Source organism: Carlito syrichta, unplaced genomic scaffold (assembly GCF_000164805.1).
Source record: "Carlito syrichta isolate Samal-C Ts95f unplaced genomic scaffold, Tarsius_syrichta-2.0.1 Scaffold308818, whole genome shotgun sequence".
NCBI classification, from domain to species: domain Eukaryota; kingdom Metazoa; phylum Chordata; class Mammalia; order Primates; family Tarsiidae; genus Carlito; species Carlito syrichta.
This window is the reverse complement of record NW_007252914.1, coordinates 1,139,128-1,154,392: the sequence shown is the minus strand read 5'-3', so window position 1 is coordinate 1,154,392 and position 15,265 is coordinate 1,139,128. Positions and strand designations below refer to the sequence as shown.

General features: G+C 35.0%; 1 protein-coding gene across 2 annotated transcripts in view; it reads left to right on the top strand.

Annotated features, from left to right (window-relative positions):
• DPH6 (diphthamine biosynthesis 6) overlaps window positions 1-15,265 on the top strand; it is a 200,029-nt gene that overhangs the window by 141,447 nt on the left and 43,317 nt on the right. For both annotated transcript variants that reach the window (XM_021716452.1, XM_021716453.1), the window contains one exon: window positions 10,967-11,028. In XM_021716452.1, coding sequence (XP_021572127.1) covers window positions 10,967-11,028 — 62 coding nt within the window. The remainder of the gene's footprint in view (window positions 1-10,966; window positions 11,029-15,265) is intronic.

Genomic DNA, 15,265 nt, shown 5'->3' with positions numbered 1-15,265 from the left:
TGGAGAGAGAGACCTATACTGAAACAGATAAAAACAATAGACCACAGCTACTGATGAACCAACTCCCATACAAAAAAATAAATAAAACATATAGTGATGCTAACATACAAGTTAACCAACCACCTTATTGGTGTTCTGTTCCTCTATACAAAGATATGGTTTACAGAGAAAAGAAAAGAGAAGAAAAGGAAAAGGGGGGGGAAAGGAACAATACAGTAGGAATAGAATTAAGTCATTAAACTAACAGAATCAATGAAGCACACTCTGAGACTTTTCGTTTAGGTCCAATGTCCTTTCAGTTCTGATTTCTAGCTTTCTTTTCAAGCAGGTAAATTAATTTGCAGTTAGGGTCAGTTGCCCTGGTCTGCTGTGAAGGACAGTTCAGATCACCCTCTGTTCACCACTCTGGCCTATGTCTTTTTCAAGCAGGAGAGGTGGCAGCGATCCCAGCAGATCTTCCCTGAAGGGGTTTTAGGACTGCAGTCGTGGATTGCCTCTGGCCCGGGTGGTGCAATGTGCGGCAGTGGCAGCAGCAGCGGAAGCGTCTGCATTGTAGTGGCTGTCCAGTCCGCTGCAATGCCCCAGCGGTGGCAATGGTCAAGGTCCGTATGAGGAGCAGGCTGCAGTGTTGGAGTCCATAGACCCCAGGGCGAGAGCCAGAGACCCACTGCACTCCTCCTTTGCAGAGGGTTTCACAGACCAGGTTGCCCTGTCGCCATCTTGCCGGAAGTTCCCCCATAAAATTCTTTATAGAATTTTTAGTTCTTAACCCCAAAATAATTAAATTGAAAATATTTTTATGAATACAGAAAAGTCTTTAAATGACCAATTAATTTTTACCGAAGTGTATCTGTATGACAATCACAGGTTCATGTGGAAAACTTGTGCCCAGGATAGTTATATTTATATTATTTACTGACATGTCTAAAGACAAGCCATATTACTTTATTCACCATGGAATACAGCCATTTCTGAAATGAGATGTAACAGCTGTTTCTATACTTTACCAGTTCTGAACTGGGGCTTGATAACTCTACAATGAATTAAAAAACTGAAGGAAAAATAGGAAAACTATCAGTTTGATCTTTCAGTGCATACCTCTGTAAAACCATATGTTTTTAAATTCCCTTTCATGCCTTACAGATATATTTACTCCCAGACTCATACAGAATGCGAAACATAAATTCTCAAATTCAATCATGAAAGACTTTTTAAATGACTTAAAGATACCCAAATGCTGAATGTGATATATGTATGTTACACACACACACACACACACACACACACACACAATCTCCCAAAAAGCCGGAATTTATTTATAGAATTTTGTGTATTTATTCTTACATGTTTAAGCTTTAGTCACCTTCAAAGTACTCTCTATTTCATGCAATACACCTATTAAGACACTTTCCACTGCTCAAAACAGTTTTTGAAATCATCATCAATTTTGATGCCTTTTCGTGCTTCTGCCATTTTTTGTTTTATCTCTTCTATGTTGGCAAAACCTTTCCCTTTGAGGACTTTTTTCATCAAGGAAACAAAAGAAAAGTGCTCAGGATAAGATTGGGTGAATAGGGAGGATGGAGAATGGGGTTCAGCTGTTTTTGATCAAAAACTGCTGGACACTGGTGGTGTGGGCAGGTGTGCTTGTAAGTCACCCATCATGACATGGGCAAACGTTGAGAGAGTAAGAAGTTAGAAAACAAGTAGGCCAACAGGGTATCAGGGCCAACATACTAACAATGTAACAAACTCCTACAAGCCTCTGGGACTGGAACACAAACACTTGCTTAGATAACAAACTTCCTGCAAGTTCCTTAGACTAGAGCAAAATCACTCATTTCCTGGAATTGAAAAAAAACACAATACTTCCAGCTGATTGGTGTTAAGTGCCAACCAATTGGCTCACTGTTAGGCCCATGCCTCTAGCTGATGGGTTAGTACTGACCAAGCAGCACAGCTAGTGCTAACCAATCAGATCACTGCCAATCAACTCCATCCTGGGACTATATAAGGACCTGGTTTAAGCCCCAGATTGGCAAAACCTCTTTCAGGTCCTCTCCCACTTGGGAACTTTTCTGTTTTCTTTAATAAACTTCTGCTTTGTCACCCTCCGGTTGTCTGCCACCCTCATTTGTCTGCGTCCCTCATTCTTCTTGGGCACCAGATAAGTACCCAGACCTGAAGAGCTGCTATAGATTGTCAGAGCTGAAAGACTGCACAGTTGCACACACCAGGGCTGATTTGGCAGTTGGAGCCAGCAGGGCCGACAGAGCTGCGAAACCTGACACAGACCAGATAGAGACCTGATAGTGTTGCTGGGGAGCTGATTGGTCCGCTGAACTAAACTAGACATCACTCCTCAGGGCCTCTTGCTGACCCATCACTCCTTGGCCTAGCTTGCTGACCCATTGAGTCAACACTCTTTGGGTCCTGACTTGCCTGCCCAACACTTCACCAGGTTCAGCTTGCTAGACCAACACCTCTTGGGGCCAGGTTGCTGGACCATCAAACTGAGAACTGAAACTCCCTCAGGGAGCCCCGTGGCCACTGGCGTCCCCTAGCTCTCCAGTGCTGTCACATTCCCCATCCAGAAGCCATCACTTCTGGACAACCATGTGGATACTAGGCTGGCAGCACAGCTCTGGCAACTGCAACCCTCTTAGGAAACCCAGCTCACCAACCAATCAGATAAAAAAAAACCACATCGATGTGTTTTTTAAATCTCCCCCAAAAATTCACTGAAGCCTAATGCCACCTCTCACAACAACGTTGTTAGCCGGTACACTGATGCCAATGGGTTCCTAGAACACTTACCTAGCTAAGGAAGCCTGTACTACCAGGGGTCAACCCTCCAAACGATAATTCCTGCTTTCTGGGGTCCCCCTTCTGTGTATATATGAATCAAGGAATTGGAAGGAAGGCTAAAAAGTGACTTCCAGCCATGTCCGCCTAATATTACATTTGTGGCTTAGAGTTTTCCAGATTTCCACCCCAAACCCATGGTAGTAAGAGATAAATATAAGAAGGAAAAATGTGAAAAACATAGTTGTGCTGGAAAACACTGTAGAATCTCTGTGAGCTACAAATGAATAGATATACAAAATAGCAGGATTGAAGCTGTGGGTTGTTATGTGATGGTCAAAAGGCAGGCAAAAGCATTTGGGAAATCATGCCTTATGGAGAAACAGACCAAAAGTGCCCCATATAAGGGAGACCCTCAGATATATCAAGAAAAATATAACATTTGTTGTTTCAAAAAGCAGTTATTAGAAAAATAAGTCACCCAGAATGAAACAGTAACAGAGTGATGTGAAAACCAATTTTAAATTTTGGAAATGAAATATAGTCATTAAAAAACAACAACAAAACGTCAATGGGCAGAATAAACACATGAGTCAAAGAGATTGGGTGAAACAAACAAACAAAAAGAACACAAGTAATTCACCAAGAAGACGACATAGAGATATGTAAAAATTAGAATATACCACTCAGTTCTGCAGTGGAAGAATAAAGAACTTTAGTTAGAAATAAATTGATTTGAGGAGAAATGATTGAGAAATAGTGCTGAGCAAAGCTATTGTAAAATATGTTGATAACTTTAATTTTTCTTGCTAAAAATGATGAAACAAAAATTTAACACAATAATAATAGCTGAAATAGTAGAGCCTATTTGGTGACTAGTTGAAACATACTATCCTCCTGGTCTAAAAAATAGTAAAGATATTAATACATTTAGATATGGTTTTCAATGTATGTTCAAATTACATATGACTACCTGAAAAGTAAAAATTCAGTTTCCAGCATTCTAATCAGCAGAGTAAAACAAATTAAAATCATTTTCCATCCAGTATAAGGTAGAAAAAAGAAAAGATAACAAAGGTTAATATAACAGAAAACTTACACTAAGATGATAGAAACAGGTCCAGACAATAATGTAAAATGATTAAACTCAGTTCTTTAGAGTTATATTTGTAAGATTGAATGAAACAAAAAAAATCAATTATGTATAATTTACAATAGGCATCTAAAACATACAGAAAAAATTTAAGAATAAATGATAGAGAAATATATTTCAGAAAAATATTAACAAAAGAAAGCTAGTGTTACAGTGTTAGAATACAAATAGAATACAGGATAAAAATCAGTGATGGAGATTCAAAGGTTATTATGTCTTGATAAAAGGAATAATCCCATTGAGAATTTTTAGAGGTTATGAATTTTTGTGCACACAAAATGACAATAAGAAATTATTAAAACCAAGATCATAATGGGAGATTTTTCTACCCCTTTATTAGAAATTGATGGTTCATAAAGATCAAATATTTTTAAGGCCATAAAAGATTTGAACAGCAAAATTAACAAGTATGATCATGATTTTGTGTGTCTGGGTACAGAATTTTGCTTTCAATGGATAGAAAACATACTTTGATTCAAGCACAAATGAAACACTTACAAAATTTGATTGTGTTCTGGACCACAAAGAGGTTTTACCAAATTTTTTAATACTTTTTTTTTTTAGAGCAGTTTTATTTTCTCGACAAATTAAGAGGAAATTACAAAGATGTTTCATAGACCCTCAACCTTATACTGCATAGCCTCCCTCAGTATCAACATCTTCCACCAGAGTGGTACACTTGTTAAAACTGGTAAGCCTACATTGACATCATCATAATTACTCAAAGTCCAAAGTTTACGTTAAGGTTCACTCTCGATGGTATACATTCTATGGGTTTAGACTATTAAATAATAACATGTATTCATCTTTGTAGTATGAAACAGAATTTTCACTGTCCTAAAAAAATCCTCTGCATTCTGTCTAACCTTGTCTGATGCCCCAAAATACCTGGTATGACTGATCTTTTTTACTCTCCTCATAATTTTGCCTTTCCAAAATGTCATAAATTGGAATCATACAGTATGTAGCCTTTTCAAATTAGCTTTTTTCACTATGTAATATACATTTAAGTTTCCTCCCATGTCTTTTCATGGCTTGATAGCTCATTTCTTTTTAGCACTGAATAATATTTCATTGTCTGGATGTACCAGAGTTTACCCATTCGCCTATTTAAGGACATCTTGGTTGCTTCTAAAATTTGGCAATTATGAATAAAGCTGCTATAAACATTCATCTGCAGGTTTTTTGCAGACATAAGATTTTAGTACCTTTGGGTAAACACAAAGGAGCACAATTACAATTGCAGCATCATATAGTAAGAATATGTTTAGCTTTGTAAGAAACTGCCTGGCTGTCTTACAAAATGACTGTATCATTTTGCATTCCCATCAGCAATGGTATTGCTCCACATCCTCACTAGCATTTGTTGTACATTTTTCAGATTCTGGCCATTTTAATAGGTATGTGGTGGTATCTCATTGTTTTAATTTGCACTTCACTAATGGTATATGATGTGGAGCATCTTTTCATACACTTATTTATCATCTGTTTATCTTCTTTGGTGAGCTGTCAGTTAAGTTTTTTAATTGGGTAGTTTGTTTTCTTATTGTTGAGTGTTAAGAGCTCTTTGTATATTTTGAATAATCAGAATGTCTTTTGCAGACATTTTCTCCCAGTCTGTGGTTTTTTTTTCTTATTCTCTTTTCATTGTCTTTTACAGAGCAGAAGTTTTTAATTTTAATAAATCAGGCTTATGATTTTTTTAACAGATTATGCTTTTGATTGTTGTATCTAAAAAGTCATCACCATAACCAAGGCCATCTAGATTTTTTTCCTATGTTATCTTCTAAGAGTTTTATAGTCTTGTATTTTATGTTTATGTCTGTGATCTATTTTGAGTCATTTTTGTGAAGGATAGAAAGTCTGTGTCTAGATTCATTTTTTTGCATGTGAATATCCAGTTGTTTCATAGCATTTGTTGAAAAACTATCTTTGCTCCATTGTATTGTCTTTTCTCCTTTGTCAAATTATCAGTCGACTATATTAAGTATATCTACATCTAGGTTCTCTATTCTGTTCCATTGATTTATACCACACTCTTTTGATTAGTATAGCTTTATAGTAAGTTTTGAATTTGGGTAGTATCAGTCCTTCATCTTTATTCTCCTTCAATATTGTGTTGGCTGTGCTGGGTCTTTTGTCTTTCTGTATAAACTTTAAAATCATTTGTCAATATCAGCAAAATAACTTTCTGAGATTTCAGTTAAGATTGCAACAAATTTATCATGCTAGGAAGTACTGAAATCTTGATAATATTGAGTTTTTCTATCCATGAACATTAATAGCTGTCCATTTATTTAGTTCTTTGATTTTATTCATCCAAGTTTTATAGTTTTCCTCATAGATCTTGGGCTTAATTTTGTTAGATTTAGAACCTAATATTTTATTTTTGCAGCACTAATGTAAAAGATTTTATATTTTTTAAATTTTAAATTTCACTTGTTTATTGGTGGTATATAGGAAAGTGAATGAGTTATATATATTTACCTTGTATCCTGAAACCATGTGATAATCAATAATTATAGCAGTTCTAGCAGGGGGGTGACTCTTTCAGATTTTCTACATAGATGTTCATGCTATCTGCAAACAAAAACAGTTTTTTTAAAAAAAATTTACTTCTCTTGTCGTATTGCATTAGCCAGCACTTCCAATATGATGTTAAAAAGGAATGGCGAGGGGATATCCTTGCCTTGTTCCCAATCTTAGCGAGAATTTCAAAATTGCTCACCATTAAGTGTGATGTTACTTGTAGATTTTTTTTTGTAGATAGCAAGTTGAGGAAGCGCCCTTCTATTTCTACTTACTGAGAGTTTTCATCATGAATAGGTGTTAGATTTTGTGAAATGCTTTTTCTGCATCTATTGATATAATCATTTAAGTTTTCTTGTTAGTCTGTTAATGTGATAAATTAATTAATTTTCAATTGTTGATCCAATCTTGTGTATCTGAAATAAATCCCACTTGTTGTGGTGTATAACTCTTTTTATACATTTTTAATTCTCTTTGCTAATATTTTGTTGGTGATTTTTGCATCTGTGTTTATGAGAAATATTGGTCTGTAGTTTTCTTTCTTGTAACATCTTTCATTTTGGTGTTAGCGTAAAGCTGGCCTCCTAGAATGTCTTAGACAGTATTCCCTGTGCTTGTATCCTCTAAAAGAGATTGTAAAGAATTGGCATAAACTATTCCTTAATGTTTAGTAGAATTTACTAGTGAATCCATCTAGGCCTGGTGCTTTCTGTTTTGGAATGTTAATAATTACAGGATTTTACCACATTTTAAAGAATTGTCTTCTACCAAAATGCAATTAAATTTGTAGACAACAAAAAGCAGTGAAAAATAACAAATGTATTTGAAATAAGAGTAACCTTAAATAACATGATTTTAAAAATGAAACAGAAAACACAACAAAAAGCTGGCACTTTGATGAGACTTCCAAATTGCCAAACATCTGACAAGATCTAAGTACAAAAGAGCAGTTGACTGGGTGGTGTGACTCACACCTGTAATTCTAGAACTTTGGGAGGCTGAGGTGGGAAGATCACTTGAAGTCAGGAGTTTGCAATCAGCCTGGGGAACATAGTGATACCATCCCCCTTCTCTAAAAAAAAAAATTCACAATAGAATATTCTCCCCAAAGTGAATTTCTAAAACAAATGGCAAACACTAGATAAAACACATTCGATGAGCAAGGGACTAATGACCTTGGTTTAGAGGTTTAGAAGTATTAAAAGTTCTTGGTTTAGAGGTGTGGAAGTATTAAAAGTATTATTGAAAAAGGCATGTCTTGTTCCCAATCAGAAAGCTTTAAATTACTCATCATTAAGTATGATGTCGCCTGTAGATTTTTTTGTTGAGGAAGTTCCCCTCTATTCCTAGTTACTGAGAGTTTTCATCATAAGTGTGTGTTAGTAGTAGCTAATAGTCTGCTAGATAACTAGTCAAAAGTCATAGATAGTCAGTTCACAGGAAAAGTGGTTACAAATCTGACCATATATTTCCAAAAGAAAAAAAATGTAACCTCAATCATACAGATGTAAAGATATACAAATAAAAATACCAGTTAGATAAGTAGCAATTTTCTCTGTCAGAATGGCAAAAGTTTTAAACTTAGAAATATCCAGTATTAGTAAAAACATTGAACAACACATCACAGTATGTATGGAAGAAGTGTAAACTTTGGTGTTTTTCCTTGCTCTGAAAACAAAACAACACAGAAATCTTAGCAAATGAGGAATAGATGGAAACTTTCTTTTTTTTATTATGTTTACCTTTTTAAATTTTTTTATTTTAAATATGTGGGGTGCAATTCAGGGTTAGGTATATATATGTTCATTATGCAGGTAACTTTGTTGATGATGTGTGCCTCCGTCCTCCCCTGGGAGTGATGGAAACTTTCTTAATCCAATAGTGCGGTGGTTCAAAGTATGGACTCCATACCCAGACTTCCTGGGTTTGAATCCTGATTTTATCTGTTGTTAGTGAGTGACCTTGGAGATTCACTGAACTTCTGAACTTCTCTATGCCTCAACTTTTTCATCTGTTAAATGGGGACAATAAAAGTACTTAGTCATTCTTATTGTTCTGAGAATTCACTTAGCTAATGTTTGTAGGTCACTTACAACAGTGCCTTACACATAGTAATGATTATATGATTTGTTTTTTAAATAAATACATTCTATAAGGAAAGATCATTTCTAGTAGCAGTTGTATTAATTTGCAGAATTTCTATTGCTCATCTAAGATAAAGAAAATTGGAGGCTGGGTTGGTAGCACACTCTTGCAGTTGCAGCACTTTTGGAAACTAAGGTGGGACAATCACTTACAGACAGAAATTCTTGTCTGGTCAATAGAGCAATACCCCATATCTACAATAAATAATTAGCCAGGCATGGTGGCATGCACCTGTAGTCCCAGTTACTCCAGAGGCTGAGGCAGGAGGATCCCTTGAGCCCAGGAGTTAAAGGCTGCAATGAGCTATGATTGCACCAGTGCACTCCAACCTGGCCTAGAGTGAGACCCTGTCTTAGAAAGAGAGAGAGAGAGACAAGATCATTGTAACACTAGAAGTTGAATCCTCTGGAGCCATGGGTTCTGATTAGAGTCCTTTATTTGCCAACTAAACAACTCTAGAGTATAGATTAAGACAGAAACTTGTATGTCACACGGGTTATGCTGAAGTATTTTGAAGTAAATGTAGGTGACATGACACAGACTACTTATAGAAACTTTGTATTTGGCAGAGGTGGCATATACATCAGTAGGGAAGGTATTCCATAAACAGTACCAATTATCTATAAATGACAAATAAAATTATATCACTTTATATATAATATCTGTAAGTAAATTTAATTAATTAATTTATTTATTTTTTAGGTCAGAAAAAGTTTATTTAGAAAGTAGATCAGAGAAAAAGGGTAGATCCTCCTCTCCAAGATTGGAGAGGGGGCCAGGCACTTAAGGAACATTTGGCCTGAAAGTAAATTTTGGATGAAAAAGATTTACATGCAAAACTTTGAAAAAAAAATATGAGAGACTAACATTAAGATCTTAGGGTAGGAAAGGGTTTATTACAATACAAAGAAACCAATCATTCAAAAATAATAATAAGACTACTATAAAATAAGAAACTCTTGTTTATCAAAAAACCTCCTCCTCCATCACCAATACAGAGTATAAAGACAAAACACTGATTAGGAGGATGTTTGCAGTACTTATAATGATGACAGAATATGTCATAAACTATAAATCATTAAATAAAAGGTAAATTCAACATTTAAACTGGGCAAATGATTTTAATAAGCAATTCACAGAAGTGAAAACCTGAATGAATGGGTAATGAAATGTGAAAAAAAAACTTTACTTTTATTAGTGATCAGAAAAAAATAAATTAAGACAAGTATGCAAAGCAATTTTTATATATTAGACTGGCAAAGATTAAAATATCTAACAACACTAAATTATTTTCACAGTCTGTGAAATGGAAACTATAATTCCCTGGTGGTAGAAGTTTAAATTGGTAATACTGCTTTGGAGAAAAATCTGGCAATACCTAATAGAATTGAAGATTTTATTTATATATAAAAGGCATTCAACTGGAAACAGAAAATTATTCATCAGTTTGTATAATTAATAAACTGAATGATTTAAACTAATAATAAATAAAAATGACTTTTTAAAATGAAGCTAAACCAATACTACATATGGATGTACATATCTAAAATGAATTCATTTATTTTATAGCAAACTTGTGGTATGTGAATTTTTCTTTTTTCCTGGCAAGTTAGTCTTAGAGTATAGAAAGCATTCTTACTGACTACACCTGTCACCTGCATCCCATCACCTACACAAACTTTACTATTATATCAGTTAAGTATCTTAGTTATTAAAGGTAATGTACATATTATTGACACAATAATGATTTTTCAGTTATCTCTGGCTTTACTTGAAAAACACATTGTTGCACAAGTGGTCATGGAAATGAAATGTCATTTATAATACAATTCTTTGTGCCCATGTGCTATCAAGTGAATTAATTTTACAGGTATAACAGTCTACTGCTATTTTCTCTTATTCTCTAAGTAAGAAGTTTGAAGTTTAAATAAAATAGAGATCAATTAGAAAAGTCACACTGTCATCCATGAATAAAATAAACCATTAGAATTAAAATATTAAGAATTTTAATTTCATGTCTTTGCAATGATACTTTTTTTTTCATCCTAATTACAGTTATTCAAAAAGGAGGAAGGAATTGAAACAATTCATTTGGGAGTTGACACAGTACCATTGAAATAAATCGAAACTTACTTTTCAGGAGCAATAAAACCAGTTTCCCAAGAAGAATAGAAAAAGAAATACTAGCAAAGTACATTTTTTGAAAATGGATCAAGGCAATTTAAAATATACACACACTGGTTTCCTTAGCAAGGAGGGGCCAGCAGAAGGAGAATGCATCTTTAAAGTTCCCACCCAATAGTTATCCCTAACAAATTTAACCTTTCTTGGCAGGTTTAGATCCTGATAAGCATCTTGGGAAAACCCTGGATCAAATGGAACCTTATCTCCTGGAGGTAAGAATTTATACTAGTTCTCAAAATAGAGACAACTAAAGGAGAAGAAAATAATGCCATGATATAATGATTATAAAATCAATTTTACTTTTAAAAAACAAAATACATTCAAGATATTTTTATGAAAAAATTTAAACTTCAAGTGAATATGAAAATATGTTTAAAATTATTATCAACTTGTTTACTCAAATACAGGACACAATTGTAACTAAGAGGAAATTGTTCTGTCAGAAAGTTTACTTTTATTAAAATGGACATTATATGCTATATAAAAAGTATTATACTATCTGATAGTCTTTGTGATCAAATGCTTTACCATCAGAAACAGGAGTGGAAACTTCTTTTGCAGATTAATCTAACCTCTTTTACCAATTAGAAAATTAACTTGCAGGGTAGTAAAGAAATTGTTTAACCCTTATCACTGTCAAATCCTAAATGTGTTCTAAACATTAAATATTCAGTTATTCTCATTACACTATTCTGTTAACTCTATTGTATTTTATTAGAGTTTTAACTGGAATAGTGTAATTATTGCACTATTTGGAGTTTTTTTATTCCATGATCATGATGGAGAAAAGTAAATCACTCTACTTATATGGAAGAACCAAGCTCCTTTAAGAAGTCATCATTTTCTTGCCCTGTGCTCTTAATTCATCAATATTGTCTCTGGGCATTGTTAATACCATTGCTGTGAACTGTGAGCAGTTGTACTCCTCAGTAACTTAATGGGTTTCACATTTTTGGAGTTATTTGTAATTGATTATTTTATGGTTTATTAATGTGTACCAAATGCCTAGAGATCTCTGAAGTGTTAATTTTTTCTTTCATTAAGCATTATTAAGGCCTAATATGTGCTAGGCAGATAGTAAAGATTAAAATTAAAAATGAAATGTTTGACTGGGTTCAGTGGCTCAGCCTGTCATCCCAGCACTTTGGGAGGCTGAGACGAGTGCATTGTCTGGGCCCGCAGGTTTGAGACCAGTCTGGGCAACTTGGTAAGACCTCAACTCTACGATAGATAGAGAGAGAGAGAGAGAGAGAGAGAGAGAGAGAGAGAGAGAGAGAGAGATAAGAAGTGTATAACTTTGATATTACATTTGGTGTCTAGTGTCTAGATAATTTGGTGTCAGTTATTTAAGTCAATTTATGGGGCATGGTTGTTTTCCATGCTTATCTGATAGTACTCTTTTTATAGCAATTTAGTCTACGCCCACTGCTACAACTAAGTTCACATCTATTCACTACTGTAAGACTAAATTTAACTTCTACCAAAACAATGTAGATAAATCATGTAATTAAATTTATGAAAATGAAAGGAAGAGAAATTCAGAAATGAGAGACTGTGGCTTTGGCAAAAGAGGTGATTTTTGTTTGTTTGGTTGGTTTGGTTTGGTTTGGTTTTTCCCAAAAGAGCTATCTCCAAAATTTAAGGTGATGAGTTTAGATTGTAAGCATGTAGATATACTTTGTCAGAAAAGCAAGTAAGGTTTTGGGGAGTATACTCGCAAGATGTTGGTTATAAGTTAACTGGGTATTATCATGGATTTGAAGTACAAAAATGTGGAAATAATTTCATTCATCCTCATCAAATCCCTCAACTTGGCCTGGCAATTTTTTATTTCTCTACAAGTATTTTCTACCCATTATTCATAATGGCTATTTCATTTTCCTCCACTTACTCTCCTTAAATTTCAAATCCTTTCACCTTCCTCCTCACTTTGAGTGGATGACTTTTCTTCTTCACAGAAAAAAAATAGAAGACATGATACTAGAAATTCCTTTCTGCTCCCCCACCCCACCACCGTCCCTACTAATTTACTTGTACCTATACCTGTCCTTGCTTACTACTACTGGGAGAAGTGTTCTTCCTCCTTTTTATGTAAGCCCCTACCTGTGCTTGGATCCCATTGACTTCTGCCATCTCAGAGTCCTTGCAGTCAACCCACCCCCTCCACTTTCTTTATCTTTTTTCTCTATTGACTTCTTCATATCACCGTTGAAACATACTGCAGCTTCTCCCATCCTAAAGATTCCCTCCCCTCCTCCCTGGTTCTTTTTCTTAGCTGCGTGTCTTTTATCTTTGCTTCAAAATCAAAAATTTAAAAGTGTCGTCTCCATTCATTGTCAGTACTTCTTCATGTCTGAGGTGCTACATGTAACTGGACCCTGGCTTCTCATTCTACTTCAAAATGGATGCAGATATTACCAAAATTACGCACGATATCTATTTTGCCAAACCCAGTAGATACTTCTTAGTCTTTAATTGCCAGTTATAGATACTTCTTAAAATTCTTCTATTTACATTCTTGATGCCACACTTTCCTAGTTTTTCTCCTTTTGTTTTGGATACTACTACTCTCTTTTGCCAGTTTCTAATCTAGGCTTCATTTTCAAGCCTTTACAAACTTTTTCTGGGTGATCTCAATTGTTCACATGGCTTTAATTATTAGGCATATTCTGATAGCTTGAAATCTTTCTAGCTTAGATTGCTCTGCTAAGTTCCAGTGCTCAAAGGCACAGCAAATTAAATCTCTGCATTCTTGATGGTGGTCTATGTATTCATGACTTTTTTGTCATTCCTTTTGTCATCACCTTAAATCAGGTGCTTGTCACTTCAGTCCTGGAATATTACCAACACCTCCAAATTTACCTCTACCTTCTATTTTTTTTCCCAAAGAATTCATTTTGCTTCCTACCTCAAGATAATTGCTCTAATGTATTCTACTATAATTGTGTCACTCACTCAAACTTTGAATCCCCATGGCCTACAGGCAAAAATCCAAATTCTTTAGACTCCTCCTTTCCTCACCTCCTGTATCTACCCATTAACGTGATATTGTCTGCACTATTTCCAGAATATATTCTAAATTTGAGCACTTCTTGCCATCTCTTCTGCCGCCACCATAATCCCCTCTTATCTGAAATACTATCTCAACCCCTGACTGGTTTGCTTACTTCTACCATTGCTTTGCTGTGATCTATTATTTATACAAATGTCAGAATGATAGTTTTTAACTGTAAATCAAATCATATCCTTACTTTGTTTAAAATTTAAGTAGATTTTCATTGCAATTAGAATGACACCCCTATCAGTCTTTTCAGGAATATCTTCTACCATTCTCTGTCTCATTCACTGAACTTTAACCACATATGCCTCTTTATTACATAAGCATACTCTATTCACACTTCTTCTCCTTAAGACCTTCTTCTGCCTGAAATGTTTTGTCCATAGACTGTCATGTGGTTAAGTTTAACCGGCAACCCAAATGCTGCCTCCTAAGAGAAACTCTCCCTGACTACCTTAGCTCCAAATTATCTTATTTCTCTGTTTACATGTATATCATCTGCCTTGCTCTTGCCCCACTAGAATGTAAGCTCCAATAATCCTGCCAAGATTTTGCCAGTCATTAGTTCTTTCATTGTTTTATTTAGTAGCTTTTTCATATGTCTGCCCATCCATTCATTCATCTCATCTTTAAATTAATTAACATTTATTGAGGGTCTGTTATGTGACAGTTACTATGGTAAGCACCAAGTATACATGATGAATTAAGCAAGATACTTTTTCTTGAAGAGTTTAGAATTTGCTATAGTTGTTTTCAGACCTGAGGGTGCAGTTCACTGGGAACATACTTAAAATTGCATATGCTCTTTTCCCACTTCAGTTTCAGGGGGACCAGAGGTCTGACCTTTAAGCAATAGGTAATTCTGTCACAGTGATCAAGTATATAATTTATCAATATCACTGACACATTCCAGTCCCTGTCTTTTTATATTTCTCTGAAGGAGTACATGCCCTCTTAAAACTGTCATCCACTAGCTTCTGTGAGGCTACTCACTCCTGAGTACTTGCCTAGGTTTATTTTGGGCCTTTCCAAATGTATTCCACCCCTTATATGCTGTGGTTCCTTCCCTAGCCTTCCTCCTGTGGGTGACCTTAAATATCCCCATGACTTCAACCACTTTTGCTCTTTAACAATTAAGTCTGTATTTTCATCATTTTTCTGTGTTCTAGACATGTATCCAGCTGCCACTAGACACCTTCATCTCATAAATGTACCCAGGTACCTCAACCTTAACTGTGTAGAACATTCCTTTCCTAATATATATATGCCATTTTTATGTTTCCTGACAATGAAGGACTGGCCCCATTGTCTACTCAGTCATTCAGGCCAAAAAAGTAAATTGTAATCAATGAATTTATATACTCCTTTGTTCATAAGTAAGAATCTAAATC